The following is a 27456-nucleotide window of genomic DNA, read 5'->3' as shown; positions in this document are numbered from 1 at the left end:
GATAAAATCATTAAATAAATCCCATGTTCACATTATAAAATTTTGTCTTTCTTTTATACCTCATTTATCTACTTGTTCTCACTCCATGGGCTTCTGCATGATACAGTTAGATGCTAATAACTGGACTAAAAACTGCTAAAATCTACCTTTACTTTGTACTAAGAACAGATTACCCTTCAAACTTCTCATGCAAGAAGCATGGCTGCCCTGAGGACTCAATAATTCAACCTCCAATGAAAGCAAATATCTTAGAAATGGAAACCTTCACATGGTCACATAAGTAATACTTTAAAAGGACTGCCTTTTGTAAATTTAATATGTTGAATGATTTTGTTCAAATGTGATATCTATTTTCACTCTCTTTGCCAATAGATACATTTTAATTCATTCACATCTTTTCCTCTTAGCATTTTGATTGTTTAAAACAATTAGATAAAATTTAAATAAGATCAAAGCACAGTGGTTCAAAAATACTTCCTGGCTTTCTTAGTTTTCACTGAATGATCATGATATGTAAGAAAAGAAGAAAAAGAAACTCATTCCAATCTCATAATTACAAAGTTATCCTTAGAAATTCTCCTTAGAAAAATTCATCTTAAAAGTAGTAGTGTTATCACATATTTTACCAGAAACTCAGGTCAGAGAATTAAAAAATTATCATATAGAAAAATTTCTCAAATTATGAACATTTTTGGTTACTACCTGAATAAAGATGTTCTTAAATTTTTCTAATGTAAAATAAAATCTGGATACAACTTTAAACTTGTAGATAGCAGTACTGTTTTTAGCACTGAACTGTCTGCAGTACATAATTGACAATTTCTCCTCTACTTATAATCCATAATTTTTAACTAGTATAAAAATGGAAGATGTATTTACTTTCCTAAACAGTATATCATTAAATAATATTCACTAAAGAAATATATTTTGGGGAAAGAAAGTGCTGCAAATTCTATAGGCATCTATAAACTGCGTCTAAAATCTTAACAACGAATTTGAAAGTAAGTGAAATTTAAACTGAATGAATTCCTAAATTATAACTTTGATCCTTTAAGGAAATATAGATGCTTTCTGAGTTAAGGTAGTTTCATCAGTCATAAGATCTTTCAGACCACATGGGTACCACTTCACTGGCCTGAATTCCCCCTTGATGTTCTCAGATAGTGCATGCCCTTTCTGGATTCTGAGCTGAAATTCTCTTTCTGCTCCTCCAACCTCCTTTTCTTCCTCCTTGTCTTCCTTCCCCTCTCTTTCCCTTCTCACTCTTCCTCTCCCCTCTTCTTCCCTCCCGTCTCCCCACCTCCTTATGCCTTAATTCATCCAGGCTTTTGGCTCAGAGTTTGCCTTCATCCATACAACCTGACTATAGTAAGAAATATAGTTTCCCTGATTAGAAACCCTCTGTCTGATCCAGGGAATATGGAACTATTCAAGAGCTACAATACCTCTTCTCCCCTCCACCCCTCACTGACTCCAGCTGACTCATAATAGCATCCTCTCTCCTGGCAATTTCTCCTGGGTTTCAGTAAACAAGAGCACTGCTCCTGTTGTGACTACGCTCTTTCTTTTTCAGGGTGATAGTTCAATTTGCCAGTTTTTTGCAATAGTAAATTGCACTTTTCTCTGGAATCTAAAGTTTGTAAAAACCATGTGTTCATTGTGGAAGCAAGGACAGAGATGAAAATGAAGTATCAAGTTGCTTTCCACAGCTAACTGGACAAGAGAAGTACAGTATTGAAAAAAAAAAAAAAACAACCTGCTGTTGGTATCATTGGTACATTTAGGGGCTGAGAGATTTTTTAGAGAATGAGATTTTTTTTTTTGATTTGATAAGGCTGCCCAAAGTTGCTTAAAGAGCAGTTAATGAATTGCATGAAGCTCATGGCAATCATAAATTTAATCCTCCACCAGAATCTGTCCCCATCCATATCCTTGTAATGGCATGATTTAATATGCATGTTGAAGGTTCTCCTAGAGGAAAATCGGTAGGAGGGAAGATTCCACTCAAAAAATCACCTGCCGAGTCTACAGATGTTTCACCGGTCCCGGTAGTGCCAGCCCCATCGAAGCCCGGATCAGAAGAGTGGGTGTATGTAAATGAACCAATTCCTGAGGTATGACAGTTTAAACTCAAACTAGTAGAATCTCTTCTTTCTCCTCTTTATAGTAAGATTCACATTGCACCATCCAAAAGTCCTTTCTTGGCTGATAATATATGTATTTATCAAAAAAGCAGAGATGATTGAGAATACTCAGTGAACCACATTCCATGTTTTTCTCTGCACCCTCGAGTTTCTGAGTCATGCTTTGAGCGACTAGTGAGTGATGCAATCAGGAGAGTAAATGGTCTCTGTGAGGACCAATTTTCTCCCCAAGGAGGAGCAAAAATGCACTTTTCTGGAAGGACAGTTTCCCCAGAACACAGACCCAGCAAATTACAGCCCTCCAACCCAGCTCTCATGCCCACATCATAATGCTTTCATATGAAGTTTAACCCCTGAGTTTTCAGAAATAGAAGGAAAATTTTGAAGCTAACTCAACTCATAAATGAATAGGGAGCTGCCTGGCCTGACCTCCTTAATAAATGGGTACCCTAGGGTCCGGCAAGGGGATGTCCATCTGAGCCCTGAAGCTTCATTTCATTCTTCATTCTCTGACAGCTGCAAAGCCCAGTTGTCACCTTGGCAAATTGGGCTGCTTTTTAAATGATTACTACTGATTTTTACTGGAGTATAGTTGTTATGCAATGCTATATTATTTTCTGCTGTATAGCAAAGTGAATCAGCTATGTGTTTACATATATCCCCTCTTTTGGGGATTTCCTTCCCATTTAGGTCAGCACAGAACACTGAGTAGATGGGCTCCTTTAATAGATAGGTCATCTTGGGAAAATCACACAGAATGGCCTTTCTTTTAAGACTTTTTGAAAGACTTAGTCCCTGTCTTCTTAATTTCAGTCCTCCGTGGTATTTGACTCTTATGAGCTCTCAGCCCTGACAATCTGTGCCAGACACTTGAGACCCAGTCATGAGTTGCAGTTATTATTGAGCATTCCTAGGGAAACATCTTCTTTATCTCTCCAATTAGATAATAAACCTTTTGGAGGAGGATAGAAGGATGTGAAATAATTCACTACATTCAATACAGAGTCAAACACAGTGACAACTGCGTTAGAGATTCTTTACGGAGCTCTGAAGAGTTAATTAATTAGCATTGATGGGGAGATTAGAACAGGAAATATTAAAAAATGAAAACTTTATATGATATCAATATAGATGTGTATAATTAATATCACTCAGCCAAATAGTAGCCACTTTGAAAACTAAATATATTCAAAAACTGTCATAGAAGCGGTATACAGAAGTGGTTGATGGGAAGGAGATAAAATTAAAATGATATTATTGGGTGGGAGTTGGACAGTGAGAAACAAAAATAGTGAAATCTAATCCTTAACTCCAAACCTTGATGCCCTTGAGAGAAATAAATTCATAGAGGACAAGAGGGAACTAAAAGGAGTACAAAATAAACATTTACACTGAGATAAGACGCAAGCTTCCCTTGTATTAGATCTTCTAGTCAGGATCCTGGCAGAAAGCAGATGATAATTTAAAGACAACTGAACAAAGGCTGATTTATATATATATATAAAGAGTCAGATATGATTGAAGCGACATAGCACTTACATATATATATATACATATATATATATATAAGTGCTATGTCGTGCTATGCACTTCAATCATAAGTGCTATGTCACTTCAATCATATCTGACTCTTTCGTGACCTTATGGGTTGCTGCCCGCCAGGCTCCTCTGTCCATGGAATTTTCCAAACAAGAATACTGGAGTGGCTTGCCATGCCCTACTCCAGGGGATCTTTCTGACCCAAGGATCGAACCCTCATCACCTGCATCACAGGTGGATTTTTCACTCATTGAGCCATCGGAAAGCCCGTATATATGTTTGTATGTATATGTGTGTGTGTGTGTGTGTGTGTGTGTGTGTGTGTGAAAGAAAAAGTGAAAGTGAAAGTCATGTCTGACTCTTTGCAACCCCATGGACTATACAGTTCATGGAATTCTGCAGGCCAGAATACTGGAGTGGGTAGCCATTCCCTTCTCCAGGGGATCTTCCCAACCCAAGGATCGAACCCAGGTCTCCCACGCTGCAGGCGAATTCTTTACCAGCTGAGCCACCAGAGAAGCCCAAGAATTCTAGAGTGGGTACCCTGTCCCTTCTTCAGGGGATCTTCTTGACCCAGGAATTGAACTGGGGTTTCCTGTATTGCAGGTGGATTCTTTACCAACTGAGCTACCAGGGAAGCTCATACGTGTGTGTGTGTGTGTGTGTGTGTGTGTGTGTGTGTGTGTTCAATAAATACGGAAATCTACAAGGGTTAGATTGTTACCCCCAATGGGAGATATTACTGCTCCTAGGCCTGAGAAGGTGAGGACAGGAGCACAGGTGAAGACCTCAAGAAGACCTGTGCACAGAGAGAACCACCTGCCAGGGACTGTGGCCTTCCCAGAGGATGCAGCCCCCTGCAGCGAGCAGAGAGGAGCAGGGAAACACTTAACCAGACCTCACACCCTTTCTGTTTTCATAGTTCCTGCCCAGGAGGAGGAAGGCAAGGGAGGTTCCTGAAATAATTTACGTGAGTCGGCCTCCCAGGGCACCAAGCAGGGTGAAGCATGAAGGATGGGGAGTCAGTCTGTAGGGACGACAGAAGGATATACAGCCCAGACCTCTAGTTACCTAAGTGACACCATGGAGAGTACTCCTTTTGCTGCGACCAGAAGTAGCCTAGAACCTGGAAACAAAGCAGGCCACATGCTCTTCCTCTACTCCTTTTCCACTCTAAGCTTCTCACATGTGAGCTGCAGAGCTTACCTGCAAACAGAGAGAAAAGACAGATACCCAGTTAAAAAATTTGAGTTTCAGATAGTCAATGAAATAGATACATATGTGCATAATCAATGATTTATATATATGTGTGTGTGTGTGTGTGTGTGTGTGTTCATCCTATACTTTATCAGGTAAACCTAGTTCCAGGCCTTCCAGGAACCCCAGATGTACTTCAATAGGCATGTGGAAAGACACAGAGACAGAGAGTTATTGTTTTCACATCTAGCTCTTGCAGGTGCAGGCAGCAACCAAGTTTGAGGGGAACCTGGGTCCTTCCCCCTTTGCCAGCCACAAGGAAGGTGCCAAGAAAACCAAGGAGGCAGTGGAGTGAGGGGTCTTTGCTTTCTAGCTTCTCAGGCTTGGAGGATACTTGCCTTGGCTATCCAATTTCCTATTATGCTTCAGTCAATGAAGAGAAAACTATTTAATTGGAAAGGATAGGTCTTAGTATCTAGTCGCGGCACATAACCTCAAGTCCTTAGACCCAGAAAATCACATCCCAGAGAATTAAAGAAACTATGGATAGACATCAGTAACTCACAGAAATCATGGAAGATACAGTATAATCTGGAAGATCAGATATGGACAAAGGCCTAAATGTTTGATTAAAGGCAGATGAGATTTAATAGCATGTCTTCCCACAATGCAGGCAGATTCTTTATCATCTGAGCCACAAGGAAAGCCCAAGACCAGTGATTCAGAGATTAATCCCTGACAAAATGTAAAAGAAAATTATTAAACACATGCCTTCTGAGCACTTATAACAAACAAAATAAGCACACAAACCTCAGATAGGTTCATTAAGCCTGAGTCCTGCTGAACTGGCCCTTTCCTTTTCTCTGATAGCAAGGTTGGGTTGGTGGGTCAGGGAAGGACCATAAACATAGTATATTTTGAATTCAAAATAGTATTTGACAATTTCTTATGAAGTTTTTGTAGATAAATGAGAGCAGGGAGCAGGTTATTAGTTCAGTGAGGTCCATTCCAGGGTGGTAACTCTCCACGTCCTGAGTGTTAATGTCTTGAAGTCACTAGGAAGGAGTTTCGGTGTGTGCATGCATGGGTGCATGCTCAGTCATGTCCGACTCTTTTGTGACCCTGTGGACTATAGCCTGCCAGGCTCCTCTGTCCATGGGATTTTCCAGGCAAGAATACTGGAGTGGGATGCTGTTTCTTCTCCAGGGGATCTTCCCGACCCAGAGATAGAACCCACATCTCCTGTATCGGTAGATGGATTCTTTACCCCTGAGGCACCTGGGAATTCTGAGGTTTAGTAGTGGACTTATGTAAAATGGTCTTAAGCACCACTCTGGATACCATATCTTTTAAGAGAGATTATTTTAAAAAACTGGAAACCAGAAGGGAATCAATGTAGGAGAAAGGTGTTAAAATGATATGAGAGAAGCATTGAAAGAACTGTAAATGTTTAATTTAGATAAATGAAATACTAAAGTATGATTGAACATAGAATCATACCTGGAAGGAGAGGTAAATCAGAAGTTTGAGTTGAACACATACACACTATTATATATAAGATAGATAACCATAAAGGGCCTACTGTATAGCACGGGGAACTCTACTCAATATTCTGTGATAACCTATTTGAAAAAAGAATCTAAAAAAGAATGAAGATACATATATGTATAACTGAATCACTTTGCTATACTTGTGAAACTAACACAACATTGTAAATCAACTATACTCCAATAAAATATTGAAAGTGTTAGTCACTCAATCATGTCTGACTCTGCGATTCCATGGACTGTACCCCTCCAAGCTTCTCTGCCCACGGGTTTCTCCAGGCAAGAATCCTGGAGTGGTAGCCATTCCCTTCTCCAGGGGATCTTCCTGACCAAGGAGTTGAACCCCAGTGTTCTGCATTACATGCAGATTCTTTGCCGCCTGAGCCACCAGGAAAGCCCCAATAAAATATTAATAAAATTAAATTAAATAGAACTAGATTGAGCCATCCAGTCTCCTTAAAATTTAACTGATGATGAATTGGGTTTAATTAAGTCTACTTACACCAATATCAACGTTTGTTAAGTACCTGTTATTTGCAAATGCTCTATCAGATGCCAGGAATACAAAAATAAGCAAGTTTCATCCTGAATGACAGCCTACATCTCCCCTCTCACATCTTCAAATATTTAACAGGCTGTCACAGGGAAGACAGTATGAATGTAGCCTGTCCTCTGAAAGGCACAGCTAGGGCTTATAAGTAGAAACTACAGGAAGGCGAATAATATAGGAAGAACTTTCCACTAACGCAAGTTGTGTGATGCTGGAGCGGGGTTGCTTTGAAGTCAATGAGGTCCACAGGAAAATTGGATAATCTATCCCTGGATCTCTTGTCATTTCTCAGTTGGAGAGGAAATTAGCCCAAATGACCTCCAAGGTCCCTATGTGTGTGTTCCCTGACTAATAAATGCATAGCCAATAAGAGAATAACCACTACAGAAAGTTTGTACTAAATATAATAAATATCTTCAATTTTATTTCTTCTTTCATTATCTCTTGGTTTTGATGGTTGATTTGCCTCATTAAATATAACATAAAAGAAACTTTCTGAGTTTCATGGTATGCTTTACAGCAAATGTGAAACCTCAAGGGGGAATTCAGAGGAATAACTCATCCATCACTGTGACATGAGCCCTTAGATGTTCTCCAACTTAGGCAAGATAAGATGTCTGTGCTCATTCAATCCATTAATTCGATAAATATTTCTTGTGCACCTAACATGCCCCAGATGCTGTGCTAATTATAGGAAAAACTGTCCAGTGGTGAATAAGATAGCCATTCTTCCTGGTTTTATGAGATTGCTGTTTTAGAGGTGAATATAGACAAATAACATAAGCAGTTACAACTAATGCCATCAGTGCTCTAAAGGGAGAAGTACAGGGTGCTCAAGTGGGACATCCGAACTTCAGAGGATGAAGGATGACCCTATACACTTGTGGGTTCAGGGAAGGATTTCTGGAAACAAACATGTCTGAGCTGAGACACGAAGAATGGTTTGAAATAGGAGTTAGCTGGGGGAGGAGCTAGAAGTTGCATAGAGATCATTTAAGTAGCCACAGTTGCCTCTTTTTTAAAAATATTTATTTATTTGGCTGTCCTGGCTCTCAGTTGCTGCATGCTGGATCTTTTAGTTACTGCATGTGAAACCTAGTTCCCTGACCAGGGATCGAACCCAGGCCCCCTGCATTGGGAGTGTGGAGTCATAGCCTCTGGACCACCAGGGAAGTCCCAGTACAGTTGCATCTTGATCTCCCACTTAGTAGTGCCCTTTGACTCGATTACGCAGAAGCATTTTACCCTTTGAAATTATGATTTTTATGCTTTGTCATTTAACAGGAAATACCATCATTTTTAGTACCATACTGGAAATTGATAGAAAATTCCTATATAAATTCCATCAAAACAGTACTCAGGGAGTTGAGAGAAGGCCAGCATAGCATACTTGCTTACTTATATGATATTAGGTAAGTAAAGTTCCCACAGTTCCAGTCATGTAGTTTATAGTGAGGACGTGTAAGCTCTGTCTCATTCCCCTAATGCCTTACAGAACAGGCTTCCAGCAGTTTCTGAAGCGTCCAGACCACAAGCAAGACTTCGTGTCTCAGTGGCAGGCGGATTTCAACTCCCTTCCTGACGACCTGTGGGATGATGAGGAAACAAAGGCTGAGCTGCACCAAAGAGTGAATGTAAGGGAATCTGACCCACGGGGCCCAGGTCTCCACACTATCAAACCTCCCACTGCAAAAGCCTCATTTACCCCCTCATTACTTTCATGAGGTGTGAGGATGAGGCGGGAAATGGTTCGAACACCAACCTGCCGACTTTCAAGAGCAATGGCTCTTCAGCACTTTGAATTCAGAGTGAGAATCCAATGGTCCATGCTTCTGGAAGGAGGAGCCAAGGCCAGGGATTTAAGACCATTCCAGCCTCTATTTATTTTGTACACTGTTAACCACTTTGTCAGGTCATGTAAGCATGTCTAACTCTGGTTTTAAGTATGTGCCTGTCTTGGATGCAGTTAAATCATTGGTTGATGTCAATGAGAAGGGGAATGAAGGAACATTCCAGAAAGCCTGAAGTGTTGCTTCTATTGAATAGATCCCTCGAGGGAAGCTACCAAATCTTATACATTTTTGTATCTCCAGCAAGCACGGTGCCTGGTACTTGGTCAACAGGCAGATTTTCATAAATTCATAAATAGAGTATACATTTAAGTATATATTTATCTATATTACCCTGATGCTTTAGAAAAGATCCTCTGATGTGTAAGAAGCCTGATTTTGATTTCTTACCATTTCCTGTCTCTTACCTTTTCCTGTTTGGGTAATTCTTTCCCTTGCCACAACTGAAGCCCGCCAGGCTCCTCTGTCCATGGGCTTTCCCAGGCAAGAATACTGAAGTGGGTTGCCATTCTGTTCTCCAGAGGATCTTCCCAACCCAGGAATCAAACCAAGTCTCCTGCATTGCAGGAAGATTCTTTACCATCTGGGCCACCAGGAAAGCCCTAACTATAGGCTACTAGTGGTCAGATCTGATTATAGTCTCAATGTTTGTTTGTACAACAACAACAAATTGCCAAGCTCTACCCCATGACCCATTCATCTGCTCTGTTAATATTTATAGAACGTCTACCAGGGTCTCAGCACTGTTCCAGGGGCTAGGGATTGAATAGTGGGAAAAAAGCCTGTGACGTCAGGATGTTTATATTCTGGGGGCCAGAATGCAAAGAATAAGCAATAAACACATAAATGTACAGTGAGTATATCACTGATAAAACCCAGGTGAAGGACAAAGAGCATGGAGGAAAAAACACTGATGTACTATTTAGTATCCAGTGGTTGTGTAACAGCCCACTCTGAGAAGGTGATATTTGAGCAAACTCAGGAAAGGAGAGAGTGAATGAACCAGGCAGATCTGGGAAGGAAGAGTGTATTAGGCAGAGAGAAAAGCAAAGACACTAGAGGAGGAGGGTGCTTGGTGTGTTTAAGAGGCATTGGGAAACCAACTGGGAGCCATTGAAGTTAAGTGAAGGCATGACAGTAACCTGGATGAGCAGGGTGCTGGTAGGTTCTATCAAGCAGGTATGGAACTAACAAATGCCCTAGTACTGAAGCATTTTACCTGTTCTTAATCCTAAAACATCTGCCTTTTCTGTTTCCTACCTATTCACAAAGCCGACCCTCCTATCAACTCTTGCCACAGATCAATCAGATGATTGCTAGTAGAATGAGAAGGTTTTAGGACTTAAAATATCTTATGAGCATTTTCCCCCTAATTCCTGAAGTACCATTTGTTTATTGTACACAAATTAGATACTTAAAACAAACAAAATTTTAAAATGACAAATCCATAATCCTATTTGCCAGTAGTTAACCTCTTTTTTGGAGTAACAGTCCTTGTTCTTGGCTTATTTCATTTCAATCCTAAGAAGTTAATGATGAGGCTCTGCTATCGTGTTATCATTACCTTACCATTAGAAAACCAAACTATGGAGATAACAGTACTTGCTAAGGCCTCCAAGTGAGTCCAAAACAGAATGAGAGCTAGAAACAAGTCCCCTGTTTCCTCTGCTGTCTTTTTAAAAATGTATAAATGTGTGGGGAGTACAAGCCAGTCCTCGCTGAATGTCTGATATAGCATTTGTGGAAAGACCCCAGAAACACCCAGATCAGCTCTAAATAATAGTGTATTCTTCTGCCATTAGCACACAGCTATAAAAATGGCAGTAATCTTTTCATTTCACATGAAGCCCCCACAAGATAACAAACCAAAATGCTAAGTGTTCCATAAACACAAAATCACATAAATAAAACCCTCTGTAGATACTGGAATAAAACTTGCTCTTGAATTCCTGACTTCACCACGTTGAAACCATCGGCAAGTGATTTAACCACTCTGGGCATCCAATTTCTCATCAGGAACTTCTCTCTTGGTTATTGTGGGGATGAATGAGGTAATCAATGTCAGGCATTAAACACAATGCCCAAGGCACAGTTAATATTCAATAAATTATTAAGGTTATGAAAGCTGTCAAGTTTTATTGGACTATATATTTTTTCTTAATGGGATTTTTATTAAACAGATATTGTATTGCTATGAATTTCTATGATAGTGTTTATAATTGAGAAATTATTATGTGCTGAATACTGTGCTAAGTGCTTTGTGCAAGCTAAGTCACTTCAGTTGTATCCAACTCTTTGCAACTCCATGCTACAGCCCTCCAGACTCCTCTGTCCATGGAATTCTCCAGGCCAAGAATACTGGAGTGAGTCGCCATACCCTCCTCCAGGGATCTCCGCAACCCAGGGATCAAAGTGCTTTATAGGCTTAGGCTGACTATAGCACATCCAAAGGGTAAACAATATCCCCATTTCACAGGTCAAGTAACTGAGCCCTAATCTAGTGGTACGTCTTGCTCAAGCCCACAGGTTCATATCCTGACTCCACCACTTGCTCATAGGGTGACTTTAGGAAAAAACCTCTCTGTGGCTGACTCAGATCTTCACCTGCAAAAGGAAGATAATAAGAGTACCTAAGTTTGTTGGGAGGCATTCAGTGAGTCAATATAAGTTCACTGACTTTTATTCTGATGCAGTGACACACACAGAAAGGTATTATCATCACTATTGCTCAGGATCTAGTAAATGGCAGAGATGGGATCTTTAAAAGATTCTATTTTACTGCTAACTCTGCAGCACAAAGCTTATCTTCAGACAGCCCCATTAAGTTCAAACACCATTTCTTGATGAATGACATGTTCCACCCATGATTCATTAACAAGCCTATGTATTCCCTTGGATTGCACAGAGCTGCAGATTTCTTCCATCAACAATACACCATTTCCTCAAAAATTCCCTGAGAGGTCTTGTTTCAACCAAACAAGTCTTGTGAGGAAGGATTAGAATACAGAAACCATAGCCCCCCATGAAGAAAGTGAACTGCAGTGGGTTTGAACATGGGTACAGGGTATGCTGACGGGGGTCTTAGAAAGTGAGGACCTGACAGAGTAGAAGCAAAATAAAGATTTGTTGAGCAAAAGGATAAAATACATGAATGCATTAGATCTAAATCTTCTTCAGGCACATTTTTAAGACAGGCAAAGGATTTTAGTTTCATTACACGGAGGTCAGCCAAGCTGCAATTCTGAAGCCTCACAGCGTTGCTTCTCTGTGTTCAGGATTTACGGGACCGCCTGTGGGACATTTGCGATGCCCGCAAGGAAGAAGCAGAGCAGGAGCGTCTGGACATCATTAACGAGAGCTGGTTGCAGGACTCGATGGGAATTGCCATGAACCATTTCTTCTCACTGATGCAGGTAAGAGTGGCTGGTCAGAATGACACAGACTCTGCCCTCTATGGCCACAGCCCTCCTGTTAACCACCCCTCTGGGAATGTAAAGGGCCGTTTGGAGCTCATTTCACTCAGAGCACCTGACCCAGTCTTGAGCCCCAACTTGTCAAAGAATTCAGCTGAAATAAACCATTTCAAGCAAACACCAGAACTGGGAACATCTCAAGCGACATCTCACCAGTTGTTTCCAGGTGGCCTGGAGCTGTGGAGGGAACAGCAGAGATGGTGTCTGTCCTGGGTCACTACCTCGCCCCCTGCAGCAGATACACGAAGCCTTGCTGCAGAACATGGGCAGGATCAGTCTCAGCAGGCCCTTGATTCCCAAAAAACATTTGTGTTCAGATTGGCAACACAGACCATTCATAAGAACAACCTAATTAACTTGCTTTTGTAACCCATTGAAATAATGAATCGTGCTGGACCAGCTAATGAGGCAGACGTTGATTTTATCCCAAGAAATTCGTCAACAATAGGGGAGAGAGCACAGATCAAGTCTGGAGATCCAGCTCTCCCAAGAAGAAGAGCTGGAGTGTTTCTAAGAGCTGGAGCAGGGTGGGGTGTCATGAGCAACCTGTGTTTCTCAACTGGCCTCACCTAAAGGAAAAGTAAACTTTCTCCTCTCTTCTTGATGCAAGTAGTTTTACAGCTTGGAGCAGGATGTCTTCCTAAGTCAGCTCCTCTCCTCCCAGAGGACAGGGACCTGGGGCTGCTTCTTTCATTTCATATGCTGCCATCTCAAAGAGGTGGTTCCCAGGTCCTTGACAGAGACAGTTCTGGTTCCTAGAACCTGAGGGAAGATCTGAAGATATTTACATCTCAAAGTGACAGAGAATGGGCTTACAAAGACAAATTTCCTAAAGTAAATACTCTCAGACAAGGAAGATCAGGAGCCTGGAGTTAGGGAGAAACCTGTCTATAATCTCTTCACACTGAGGGGAATATGAACGGTATCTTGTGTCTACAGGAGTATTCTTTCCTAAGAAATAGCAGTGAGGATACAGTGGGAAAGGCCTTGAACTGGTTAGTTTATAGGAGAAGTTATTGCCGGAGATGAGGATAGTTAGCTGAGGCTGGCCAGAGCTGTGCACAGGAGGTGTTCAGTAAATATTTGTTCAACAAGTGACTTTGAAGGCGAGGACTTCCAGCACTCCAAGAGACAATTGTGGACCACTGGAAGCAGAAGCCTAAGAGACAGGAGCTGCCTCCCTGATTGCTGGCTCTGGGATGCAGGAGAGAGCCACAAGACATGGGTTGTGCTGAGTATGAAGGCGAGACATCAAGCAGCCTAAACCCACTGGGGTGACACCCCTGGGGCACCACTTTGGGTAAACAGATATTGAATGTTGGTAAACATGTGTCAAAAGCTTAGGGTAGAAATAACAGAAATCCAATAGTGAAGGGAAAGGAATTAGAGAATTTTTGTAAATCCCAAGAAGTCCAAAGAATATGCACCTCTTGTGAAAATGGCACAACTCTTACACCCCACAATACCTGCCTTTCAGACTCTCCCTGAGATACAGAATCTACATCTAAAACCAACTGGGGGGTGGGGGGGGGGAAGAGGGTAAAGGAAAGGACAGCAAATAAAGGCTGCTGCTAAGTTGCTTCAGTCATGTCTGACTCTGTGTGACCCCATAGATGGAAGCCCACCAGGCTCACCCATCCCTGAATTCTCCAGGCAAGAACACTGGAGTGGGTTGCCATTTCCTTCTCCAACGCATGAAAGTGAAAAGTGAAAGTGAAGTCGCTCAGTCGTGTCCAACTCCAAGCGACCCCATGGACTGCAGCCTACCAGGCTCCTCCGTCCATGGGATTTTCCAGGCAAGAGTACTGGAGTGGACTGCCATTGTCTTCTCCAAATAAAGGCTAATATGTATTAAATTCTTAATCTGTATGTGCCAGACACAGTTCTAACGATTCTTCACGTGCAATACATTAAACCTTCATAGGAACCCTAGGCTGTACATTCTATTTTAATGCTCATTTCACAGATGAGGAAACCGAGGCAAACAAAGATGAAGTAATTTGACCAATGCCACACGCCAATCAAGAGAGAACTGGGATTTGGACTCAGGGAGTCTAACTCCTGGGCCAATACCTCTGACCACTGATTTGTCATCAGTGTTTCCATAGTTAAAGGCTAGCCAATAGAACAGAAAAGGCCTTATTCTGCATGGATTGACAGAATCCTATAAAAAAGGAAAAAAACAAAGTTGTAAACTACAGGAGAGCAGTAGATTTCAGTTCAATAAGTAAAAAAAGAGCCTAATGATTGGAACTGTCCATCAGATAACAGACTTTGCAGGCCCTTAAGCTGCTGGTCCAGAAGCCCATAAGCAGAATCTTGTGCATATTTGTGAAGGGGAGAAAAATCTTTGTGAAAGTTGTCAAGGGTTTATGGCTAGGTAAGTGTTTCCCAAGGTGGATTCTGTAAAACACTACTCCTACAAGATGTTTTACAAAACAAGGACTTGATGATTCAAAAGACTTTGGGAAGGGCTATGTACTCTACCCTTCCTTCTTGCTGGGACATTAACAAAAATATTGACATATTATTATTATCAAGATGCCCTGCAATATAGAAACTCTTTGAGTGTGCTAACCCAGGATTTCTGAAACTGATGTTGCAAAGTTTTTCTTTGTTTTATTCCCAATCTGGTGCTCATTAATGGTCTATAAGACAAGACTTACATGGCAAATAGATGGGGAATCAATGGAAACAGTAAGAAACTTTATTTTTGGGGGGGCTCCAAAATCACTGCACATGGTAACTATGGCCATGAAATTAAAAGACTCTTGCTGCTTTGAAGAAAATCTATGACCAAACTAGACAGCCTATTAAAAAGCAGAGACATTACTTTGTGGACAAAGGTCTGTCTAGTCAAAGCTATGGTTTTTCCAGTAGTCATGTACGGATGTGAGAGTTGGACTATAAGGAAAGCTGAGCACTGAAGAATTGATGCTTTTGAAGTGTGGTGTTGGAGAAGACTCTTGAGAGTCCCTTGGACTGCAAGGACATACAACCAGTCCATCCTAAAGGAAATCAGTCCTGAATATTCACTGGAAGGACTGATGCTGAAACGGAAACTCCAATACTTCGGCCACTTGTTTCGAAGAACTGACTCATTGGAAAAGACCCTGATGCTGGGAAAGATTGAAGGCAGGAGGAGAAGGGGATGACAGAAGCTGAGATCATTAAATGGCATCACCAAGTCGATGGACATGAGTTTGAGCAAGCTCCGGGAGTTGGTGATGGACAGGGAAGCCTGGCGTGCTGCAGTACACAGGGTTGCAAAGAGTCGGACATGACTGAGCAACTGAACTGAATTGAAGACATGGTTTGTACAAAGCAAATTTTAGAAAATGCTATGCAAGGTGATTTCTAAGATCGCTTTCAAAACTGAGATTCTATGAAGACAGAAACAATGAGAATGCATGATTTACTAGCTATCACAAGTGTGAAAAGAATCTTAATTCTGCTTATATGGGTATTGTGGATGTACAATGGCATCTTATTCATAGTTAGCTGTATAATTAGTCAAATTATGTCCCAAAAAAAGAAATTAATGTTTTATATAAAATAATATAACAGAGTTAGTCTGAGGCATGGATACCAGCACTGTCTGAAATACCAATTATATAAAATAGGACCTACTAATCTTAATCATAATTAAAGAGTTCAGTTCTCTATGTTAAGGAGGGAATAATTTCCTGATTTCTAAATATATTTAACAAATAATGCTAATTTGGTAAGCATTATTAAACCGTAATGCTTATAGTTTAACAATTTTTATAGCCTCACAATACTTCAGTTCCCCAAATTTATTTGTCAATATCCAATTTGTACAAATTGGGTTTATTAATACATTTGCATGCCACACACTGTAAATGTGATATCCTGAAGATTCTCTTGAGTATCAGTTCAGTTCAGTTCAGTTGCTCGGTCATGTCCAACTCTTTGTGACCTTGTGGACTGCAGCACACCAGGTTTCCCTGTCCATCAACACATCCCAGAGCTTGCTCAAACTCATGTCCATCGAGTCAGTGATGCCATCAAACCATCTCATCCTCTGTTATCCCCTTCTCCTCCTGCCTTCAATCTTTCCCAGCATCAAAGTCTTTTCCAATGAGTCAGCAGCCAAAGTATTGGAGTTTCAGCTTCAGCATCAGTCCTTCCAATGAATATTCAGGACTGATTTCCTTTAGGATGGACTGGTTTGATCTCCTTGCTGTCCAAGGGACTCTCAAGAGTCTTCTCCAACACCACACATTAAAAGCATCAATTCTTTGGCACTCAGCTTTCTTTATAGTCCAACTCTCACATCCATACATGACCTCTGGAAAAACCATAGCTTTGACTAGACAAACCTTTGTCAGCAAAGTAATATCTCTGTTTTTTAATATGCTCTCTGGGTTGGTCATAGCTTTTCTTCATATCTTATCATATCTTAAGATAATATATAAATGGTAATTTTATTTACAGTATAGAATTAACCAAAGGAATTTCTTCCTATTTCAGTTATTTAGCTAGAAAAGTTTAATACTGCAGAGAGCAGCTTTTTAAGATCAGTTTGGCCCCTCCATTCCTATATCAAAAACAAATCTATTGAAACCATCCTTGTCTTTTGTTGTAGACTACAATGCAAAGCAGACACTTATTTTTTCCAAACTCAGTATGGCAGTACAAGACTGTTCCTTGATGTTTTCTTACATAAATGACAACATTACTTGCTTGCTGAGTATAGGGACCCCTTTATAAATATTCTGCCATGCTCCCCTCTCCATGGGACTCTCCAGGCAAAAATACTGGAGTGGGTAGCCATTCCCTTCTCCACGGGATCTTCCCCACCCAAGGATCAATCCAGAATCTCCCACATAGCAGGCAGACTCTAACATCTGAGCCACCAGGGAAGCCCCTATAAATATCCTGAGTTAGGTTCAGCAAAGAGCTTTGAACACCAGGTGATTTTTGTTCTTTTTAGAAAAGATGCTTTCTATAATTAACTAACTGTTGTGGAATACATCTGTATAAGAGCTTCCATCTTGAGAGTCCCTTGGACTGCAAGGAGATCAAACCAGTCAATCCTAATGGAAATCAGTCCTGAATATTCATTGGAAGGACTGATGCTGAAGCTGAAGCTCCAAAACTTTGGCCACCTGATGCAAAGAACTGACTTATTGGAAAAGACCCTGATGCTGAGAAAGAGTGAAGGCAGGAGGAGAAGGGGATGACATAGAATGAGATGGTTGGATGGTCTCACTGACTTGATGGATATGAGTTTGAGCAAGCTCTGGGAGTTGGTGATGGTCAGGGAAGCCTGGCGTGCTACAGTCAACGGGGTCACAAATAGTCAGACCTGACTGAGCAACTGAACTGAACTGAACTGGTTTAAGTAGCCCTACTAATAAAAGCAGAGAATGAAGGTCATGGTTAAACCACCAGAGAGAAGCACCTATGATATGCCAACTGATCTGACATCTGATAGGAGAGTAGGTTGGAAAACTCATGGTCTGTTTGTGGAATTGACAGTGTGTGGAATCTCACTGCACATACATGTCACAATTACCACAAACGGAAACAACCTGCTGGGAGGGAGTCACTCAGGAATAACTGATGCTCCTCCATTTCCTGTCCCTCAAGATGCCTACTGGCAAAGTTAGCAGAGGCATTTCGTTTTGACCTTGGAGGAGTGACCTCCCTTCTGTTCATGTTGAGCAGGAATGGAAACTGTGAGAAAAAAAGACTATTCATTATCACTTCACCTCACCATTAGTTAGTTCTCCACAGCTACATTTCATAGTCCTACAGGACCAATACCTAGTCTTATTTTGTGTTTCAGTTCTTTTATAGCAGTATATGTATTTATATTATGTATTTTGTGTGTACTTTTAGTATTTACCAAGTCAACTAATGTGTTATGTATGATGAAACACATTCAAATGTTTGTTAATGTATTGCTTGGTTGAATATATGGCACAAAGAATTCCTAATGTCAAAATAATGACTAATATGTGCTATTTCAGACATCATACTATCTTTTGTAACATTATTAAGAGGAATGGAAACGTCATCTTGTTAAGTGGACTCCTAATCAATAAGTACAGAGAATGCAAACTTACCAACTTTCTTTAATTTTTATGAAATCTTATATAAACACTTAAAACCACTTCTCTTAGTTTCTAGAAAGCTGATTTCAACCTACTGTTTTTAAATAGTGTTTACAGAGCTTATATGGAAAATATGTACAGATTATCTTATTCTGTCTTGGGTATTAACATTCATATTTGCTATTAAAGGCAGAACTGAACCGTTTCCAAGATACGAAGAGATTCCTGCAAGATTATTACAGGGCCATGGAATGTAAAATTCCGATGGATGACACTAAGAGATTCACTCGAGTCCCACTGGTCCGACTGGACAGTAGAGATATTTTGGAAAGCCAGCTTAGGTAAGGTAGACTACCATGTTGCACTGTAATTAGTCTGAGCATAAAGCTTTGTGATTTTAAATTGAATACCATTATAAAACCACACTCCTATATCTGCTAATCCAAAATCAAAAAAAAAGGTCTGAAAACTGAATTTCTTTTCTAACTTTGACAAAGACTATTGATATGCATTATTTATTCTACTTATCTACTCACTGATTACTCATTTTTGCTGCAGAGATATAGTGTGGTTTGTAACAGAGTGCTTCTACCAGACTGCTGGGGATGATAGGGAATATATAGTATATACAAATTCTGAATTCTGAAACACTTTTGACCAAAGACTTTCTGGTAAGGGATCATGACCCTCTACCACTTTTACGAAAGGTCCCATGCTGTTCTGTGTGTATGGGTGTGTCTGTGTGTGACATCATGTAAATGAAACTGCAAAGCATTATGTATCTTCTTTTACAGTATAGGAAACTGAGAAACAGTAAAGATTCAAACTTATGTGGTTATGTCTTTGTGAGACTAAAACTTCTTAGTGATCTAACATCAGAGTCCCACCAGCATGAAAATAAACTTGGTGGTAAGGGTAGAATAAAGATTACATTTTTAGCCAATTACTAGTTATATGTAAGTAAATTAAAACAACTTATTTGGAAAAGTCACCCCCAACTCTCATAAGCCTTGGTTTCATTATCTGTAGAAGTAGGGTGGTTATGAAGACTGCAGAAAATGAAATCCTCAGAACATATAGCACCATGTCTGAGAGTCAGAAAACTTGAGACCTAGTCCCAGTGACTCTCGATAAGTGGTAACTATTATCTTTATTGCATAATATGACAATGAACTATTCTTCCTCACATGCACTGTTTTAATTGTGAGTATCTCTTGTTTTATGCTCCCTTATGCCATCAAGAATTTGAAATGGCCTGAGCACAACAGGATTCCACAGTGATCTGAGGCCCATTTCTCTGTAGACCTCTTCCATCTAGTCCCATCATGTCCCTGTCAGGACCACGCGTAAGCAAGAAAACACAAAAAGGAAACTCTGTACCCTCTTTTTGACTCAAATACAATATCAATGTTTTAACTCAGCCAGTGCAGAAAGAGAACATTGCAATTAAAAACAATAAGAAAATTTCCAAAGTGATATGAACCATCAAGTCATCAAAAGAGGCCAAGTTTCAGTGTCCCCAGTAGCAGTGCATTCTGTTCTTAGCACAAAATAGCAAGTCAGGCATAATGGGGAAGCTGTTAATGTTGGTTAGTAGAATGAGATGGGCAAAAGAACAGCCAGTTCTTATTTTCTACAAAAGTACTCTGCACCAATCTCAACCTCAAGTCACTGCTGTAAGTAACTCCTGGAACTCTCAGCCAATAGATGTGTCAACTGGCCAGCCAACCAGTCAACCAGTCTCTTTAACGTGTGTAGGGAAATGAGCACAGCATCAAGCATTTTCACATAGTTTGTCTATTTTATTCCTCCAGCAACCTAATAGTAATAATAATGGTATTAACTAATAATAAAGAATGTATAATAATAATAATAATAATAATATTATTATTATATTTGTATTCTTCCAAGAGGAATGGAGCCTCAGAAAGTCAAGTGACATGCCCCAGTTAATATCTACTGAAATATCTACTGATAGTGAGAGAACTGGCTAGACCAGAATTTTTCTCAGTAGATGAATTCTAAACCCAAATTCCTTTTTTAAATGATATGCTGCTACTGCAGTCCTCCAAAGCAAGGTGTTCAGAATTGTCTGTTGCCCCATCTTAAATGTCTAGAGATAATCACACAACCTTTACCTTAACTGATTAGGCACATGAATCTAATATGTCTCAGTGACTGAGACTGAGCATTACTTGATTATTAAAGTGTCAACTGGCCTTATGGGTAGGTGGGTACTGAGTCATAAACACATGGCCTCCATAGGTACTGTGTACTGTCAAAATTCCAAACATTGTGATAATCAAAGAGCCAGCTTCAGAAAACCTCATCTGAAGCTTCAAAACATGACCAAGCCAGTGATTTGTAAAAATTCACAGCCAGCTTTCTGCATCACTGCTCCATTCCCCAGCAACTTGAGTCTGCCAAGCTAAATGCTTGCTCTTCTCAAGTTTTAGCCAAGGCATCCTGGGAGCTCCTTTCTGCCCAAGCTGAAAGCCCTTCCTATGTTCCATCACTGAGCAGGATCCCAGTCACAGTAAGCATTCTGATCTGTGGATCACTGCCTGCAGTTGGCCTCTGAGATCCTGGGATCCTTCAGGGATTGGACATTCCCGGGGGCAGCTCCAATATGGTTGAGAGCAGGGGGAAAGCTTAACTCTGTGTTCTCACAGCACTTTGCAAAACAGTTCATTATCCATTCTCAAAGTTGGGGGAGGGATGCTGGTACTCTCAAACCTCAGTGAGATACCCCTTGCAGACCTCACATCTATTATAATATATCCCACTTTTCACTGTTCATTTCCAGAAGCCAAGTGCTAGCCATATTAAAGAAGTGATGCTCAAATCTATTTGGTTCTCTTTTTCATGACTGATTTATTCCTTGTCAGAAGTTTATATCCCAGATAAATTCCAAAATTGAGTTTCTTCATAAAATTGCCTTCCTCATAATTACCAAGAATTAGTCCTAAAGATTATGCTTTAACATTACTTGTCTCTAGTTTCCTCTTGTTAATAAGAGTCTCTGGATCATAAAAATTTGAATACAGCCTTTCATAGTCTTTTCTCCATCTAAAGGGTTCTTCTTAGAACAAGAGAACAAAATTTTCCGAATAGCATGGCCACAAAAATAGAATTCTGTTAAAGTCTTTATATTTCTTTTTTGTTGATTTTCCCAAGAATTCCCCTGGTTCCTCGAAGATCCATTTCTCCAGAGTCAGCTCTATCCAAACCAAAAGCAAAAAGCATCCTGAAGGGCAAGATCGATTACACGCTGGAAAGTGTAGAGCTAAACTTTGAGACCGATGAGAAGATGGTGATGGATACGTGGCAGCAGTCTTCTTTGGCAATATCTCACATGGTAAGCCATGCCAGTTATTACATTTTCTTTTAATAACACCCATTCATTGAATTCCAAAATTGGTAATATGCTATGAATGTAAAGTTTACACAGTGTTCACAATATACATTTATATCTCTCAGAAGTTTCTTTTTTTTTTTTTCTAAAAGAAATAAGAGAAACAGAGAGGCCAACTTTGCCATTTAAGAATGGGACCCAATAGGGCCAGATTTTTAAAGTCAGGAATTTAGCCTACACTTTCTTTAAGTCTTAGTACTACCGTCATTACCAACCAATTGGTTGTCTGTTTCCCAAAGCCCAAACCTTCTGTGATCATATGCTCTTCCAATCCTTGTAGCAGTAATTGTCTCTCCTACTCTTGACTCTTATTGTCTAGGTTATTGTTTATAATTTTTATCTCATTAATGTTTTCCTGAATCCTTAACAATTCTAAAACTTTCTGTATCTGCTACACCTAGCATAATGCCCACATCTAACACAATATTAAGTCCTCAGTACGTTCTTGAGATGCTTCTGCTGCTATGCTGGTGACACTGATGTTTATATAAATGATGGTGGCAGTGGCAATGAGCTGTAGCCTGCAAAGACCACAACTACCAAGCACCAGAGAGTAGGAAGCCAGATATAGAAGTTCTAAAAAGAGAAGTTGATTAATTATTTTTCTTCGTTTAACTGAACATGAACATAATTTACAAGTCTTATGCATCCCACTAAAATTACCTAGGAAAATAAGTTTTAAAATATTAGATTCTCAGAGAGTATCATACAGCACCAAGAGCCCTGGCCATACCTCTTGGTTAAGCTGTGTGATCTCAGGAAAATCACTTAACCTCTCTGAGTCTTCAGTTCCTTATCTGTAACATGAGAGACATTGTACCTAGCCTTTCTTGAATGATTGAAAAGGTCCAATGAAATAATGAATATGAAAGTTTTTTGGAAACTAAATATAATAGATCATTATGTTAAGAAATTTGTTTAAAACTGTACCACTTTGCTGTCAGACTTCTGAAAACCATACAGAAAGCACAGGAGGAAGGATTGTTTAGTAATTAATATTCCCAATAATTACATTTGAATCCTGATTTATGACTTAACCCAGGTCTCCCGCATTGCAGGCAGATTCTTTACTAGCTGAGCTACAAGGGAAGCCCAAGAATACTGGAGTGGGTAGCCTATCCCTTCTCCAGCAGACCTTCCTGACCCAGGAATCGAACTGGGGTCTCCTGCATTGCAGGTGGATTCTTTACCAACTGAGTTATTAGGGAAGCCCTTTATATTCCTAGTAGACTTCCAAATAATTTTGACATTAAATAACCTTAAGAGAACTTTCCCTGCTGGCTCAGACAATAAAGAATCCACCTGCAATGCAGAAGACCTAGGCTCGATCCCTGGGTTGGGAAGATCCCCTGGAGAAGGGAATGGCCATGCACTCCAGTATTCTTGCCTGGAGAATTCCATGGATGGAGGAGTCTGGATCCTGACAGTCCATGGGGTCACAACAAGTCAGACACAACTGAGCAACTAACACACACAAGCGAACTTTGAGTTTCAAATAAGAAAGCCTTGATTCAATGAAGTGATGCAGGGAGAACAGGACCAGCTGAGATCAGGGCAATTGAAATGACAGCACTTTGGCCTGGGCTTTTTCTGTACACAGCAGCTTTACCAAGAGCTATCCACTTAGTATGTTATGTTAATTTTTAGCAGAACTTTCTTCTAATTAGCAGGTATGCAATGATTTCAAAGAAACTAGTCATGTTTAACGCCCACTGTGTCAAAGCATTATTTCTAGAGTTTCTTCAGTCTTACAAGCTAGATTACTAGGTGTACTGTGAATTATGCTAATTTTTGAAAGAGACCCAGAAGTGTTTGAGGGAAGTGGACTAGAAAAATGCAGGTAATGATAATCACCGTCACCATTATCACAAGGCTGTTTACAGAGGAGAAAAATCCAATTTTAAAGGAAATTGCTAACTTATTGTGCCTTGCAAGAACGGATTCAAAAACAAATTGCTTGCAATTTAGGTGAGTATGTTAACAGTTTTACCAAGAATTTGAAAGTACAGTATATATCATGAAATTCATTTTTATCAAAAAAGCATCTGACTAAAAAGCATGCACGCACACCAAAAAAGCTGCCTTGCTCTTTGAAACCTTTCTGCATCCCTCCGAGGTTCCACTAATACCGAAAGAGCTGTGGGTGCATGTGTGTGCTCAGTCGCTCAGTCGTGTCCAACTCTTCATGACCCCATGGACTGTAGCCCACCAGGCTTCTCTGTCTATGGAATTTTCCAGGCAAGAATGCTGGAGCGAGCTGCCTTTTCCTATTCCAGGGGATCTTCCTGACCCAGGGATCAAACCCGCATCTCTTACGGCTCCTGCATTAGCAGATGGATTCTTGACCACTGCGCCAGAAGCTGTGGATATATTCTGTAGTATATGGTTATGACCCAAAGGGATGGTACGGGGAGGGAGGAGAGACGGGGGTTCAGGATGGGGAACACATGTATACCTGTAGCAGATTCATGTTGATGTATGGCAAAACCAATACAATATTGTAAAGTAATTAACCTCCAAATAAAATAAATAAATTTATATTTAAAAAAAAAAACAAAGTGCAGGCAGCTCATAACTAAAAAAAAAGAAAGAAATCCTGTCAATCAGTAAGCCTTTCCTGGGCATCTTCTATGAGTATTAACACAGATGCTAAAAGCTATGGATAAAACTAAGACACAGGGCTGGCTTAGCTTTTGGGAACTCTCAGCCCATTTCAAGATTGGAGATGAGCATTAATAGTCATAGAACAGCTGAAGGCTTCCTTGGAGGCTCAGATGGTAAAGAGTCTGCCTGCAATGTGGAAGACCCAGTTTTGATCCCTGGGTCAGGAAGATTCCCTGGAGAAGTAAATGGAAACCCACTCTAGTATTCTTGCCTGGAAAATCCCATGGAGAGAGAAGCCTGGCAGGCTACAGTTCTGGGGTTGCAAAGAGTCAGACACAACTAAGTGACTAACACGCAGAACAGTTGAGGACAGTTACATGCTGGGCCACAGTTGTGAAGCTTGGTGGGATTCTGCAGCAGGGATCTGGAGAGCACAGGAATTGGCTGGTCAATATTGCCCACAAGACAGCAAACTTCTTTGAAGGTAAACATTAGATTGTGCCTTTTTCCTCTTTCTGTTCACCTCTATCCAACTTCCCTTTTCTCCTCCAGGCCCCTAACCCAATTCTCCCTAGAAATATCATCAGTCTTGGACACAGTGAGAACATTATAAACAAACTCCGTGGACCTCCATTTCCTCACCAGTTGCCTTACTGAGATTTTTAAGTTTTCAGCCATCTGTTGCTACCGCCCCCATAGTGTGTGGGGCACACACCGTGTGTGTGTGAAAGGGAGAAAGAAAACCTTGAAAACCTTGTCTCAGCTTTCGTTTCTCAGTTTGATACCCATAAATGCCCTTCACCTCTCCAGTAGCCATTGGACACATTTTAGCAGGTCTAGTCTTTCTTTTATAATTTATTTTATTTTTAATTTTTATTTTACCTTGGATCATAGTTGATTAACAATGTTGTGTTAGTTTCAGGTGTGCAGAAAGTTATACATATATACATTTCTCTTCTTTTCCAGTGGTTTCCCTGGTGGCTTGGATGGTAAGGCTTCCCTCCTAGCTCAGTTGGTAAAGACTCTGCCTGCAGTGCAGGAGACCTGGGTTCGATTTCTGGATCGGGAAGATCCCCTGGAGAAGGAAATGTCAACCCACTCCAGTATTCTTGCCTGGAGAATCCCATCGACAGAGAAACCTTGCAGGCTACAGTCCATGGGGTCGCAAGAGTCAGACACGACTGAGTGACTTTCACTACTACCCACTCCAGTATTCTTGCCTGAAGAATTCCATGGTCAGAGGAGCCTGGTGGCCTATAGTTCATGGGGTCACAAAGAGTCAGACATAACTGAACTACTAACACATATACTTTTTCAAATTCAATCCCACTCCTGGGCATATATCAGGAAAATAACATGGTTTGAAAGTTGCGGTCTTTCTAACTGCAGGCACAGCCACAGCTGCACAAGCCCCAAGACAAGGTTTTCCTGAGGCCCACAGAGCAGGGAGAGGGAGGGGTCCCAGCAGCAGCTCACCCCACCCCATTTGTCAGCTGTTGTGTTGTGACCACACGGTTAATCTCTTACACCAGGAAACCTGTGAGAGTGAAAGGAGGAGGGTACAGATATGGAGAGAAGCTCAAAGTCTCCCAGATAAAGGAACTTAAGAACCAGCAATGTGGTTAGTCGTCCTCCATGAACACCGTACATTCCTGGGGTGATGTCTAGTGTTAGAATAGAATGGGAACCCAGGATTCAAGTGTCGGTGAGCCCAGTTAATACAGAGCATGGACTCCCAAAACTTGACTGAAGAACAAGACAGATTCTCACTAACTTTATGTACAAAGCACAGACATACATAAAGTACACAGGCAGGTACACTTCTGCAGTATTCAGATTTCATGGAGGGGAATGTAATTAGGAGAAATGGACATAAAAACAATCAACAACAAAAAACAAACAAACAAAAGATTGAGAAACACTGATTTAGGGGAATGCCCCATATTGAAAGCCAAGAGATAACAGGAACTTGGAAGAATCAGTTCAGTTCAGTTCAGTCACTCAGTCATGTCCAACTCTTTGTGATCTCACGGACTGCAGGATGCCAGGCTTCCCTGTCCATCACCAACTCTCAGAGCTTGCTCAAACTCACATCTATCAAGTCGGTGATGCCATCCAACCATCTCATCCTCTGTCATCCCCTTCTCCTCCCACCTTCAATCTTTCCCAGCATCAGGGTCTTTTCCAGTGAGTCTGTTCTTCGCATCAGGTGGCCAGAGGATTGGAGTTTCAGCTTCAGCATTAGTCCTTCCAATGAATATTCAGGACTGATTTCCTTTAGAATGGACTGGTTTGATCCAGTCCAAGGGACTCTCAAGAGTCTTCTCCAACACCACAGTTCAGAAGCATTAATTTTTCAGCACTCAGCTTTCACATCCATACATGACTACTGGAAAAACCATAGCTTTGACTAGATAGACCTTTGTTGGCAAAGTAATGTCTCTGCTTTTTAATATGCTGTTTAGGTTAGCCATAGCTTTTCTTCCAAGGAGCAAATGTCTTTTAATTTCATGGCTATAGTCACCATCTGGAGTAATTTTGAAGCTCAGAAAATAAAGTCTCTCACTGTTTCCATTGTTTCCCCACTATTTGCCATGAAGTGATGGGACCGGTGCCATGATCTTTTTCTGAATGTTGAGTTTTAAGCCAACTTTTTCACTTTCATCAAGAGACTCTTTAGGTCTTCTTCGCTTTCTCCTATAAGGGTGGTGTCATCTGCCTATCTGAGGTTATTGATATTTCTCCCAGCAATCTTGATTCCAGCTTGTACTTCATCCAGCCTGGCATTCCATGTAATGTACTCTGCATATAAGTTAAATAACTTGGAAGAATAGCGAGCATTCAATCCATAGGTCTGAAATTGAGAAAGAAATGCTTGCATGACTCTGAAGCTTTCCAGGTTTGGAGGCAGGAATGAGGAAACAGAAAGACACATCGCAGGCAGGGCTTGAGAAAGTGAGTGGCTGCCACACAGATGGCCTCAGAAAGCAACATTTTGGGACAGAGACAGGTTTCCATTTAAGTGAAACATCAAAGTGTGTTCTGTAAAGACTC

The 27456-nt window shown here is 40.7% G+C and overlaps 1 protein-coding gene across 1 annotated transcript in view; it reads left to right on the top strand.

The window, feature by feature from the left end:
- The window catches only part of SPEF2 (sperm flagellar 2), a 195311-nt gene that overhangs the window by 106348 nt on the left and 61507 nt on the right, over positions 1-27456 (top strand). Inside the window, exons 18-23 of the mRNA XM_052659101.1 lie at positions 1966-2114; positions 8262-8389; positions 8473-8611; positions 12103-12240; positions 18573-18724; positions 21561-21741. Coding sequence (XP_052515061.1) covers positions 1966-2114; positions 8262-8389; positions 8473-8611; positions 12103-12240; positions 18573-18724; positions 21561-21741 — 887 coding nt within the window. The remainder of the gene's footprint in view (positions 1-1965; positions 2115-8261; positions 8390-8472; positions 8612-12102; positions 12241-18572; positions 18725-21560; positions 21742-27456) is intronic.

The sequence above is a fragment of the Budorcas taxicolor genome, chromosome 20 (assembly GCF_023091745.1).
Source record: "Budorcas taxicolor isolate Tak-1 chromosome 20, Takin1.1, whole genome shotgun sequence".
NCBI classification, from domain to species: Eukaryota; Metazoa; Chordata; class Mammalia; order Artiodactyla; family Bovidae; genus Budorcas; species Budorcas taxicolor.
The sequence above is the reverse complement of the archived record's forward strand: the minus strand, read 5'-3'. Positions and strand labels throughout refer to the sequence as shown.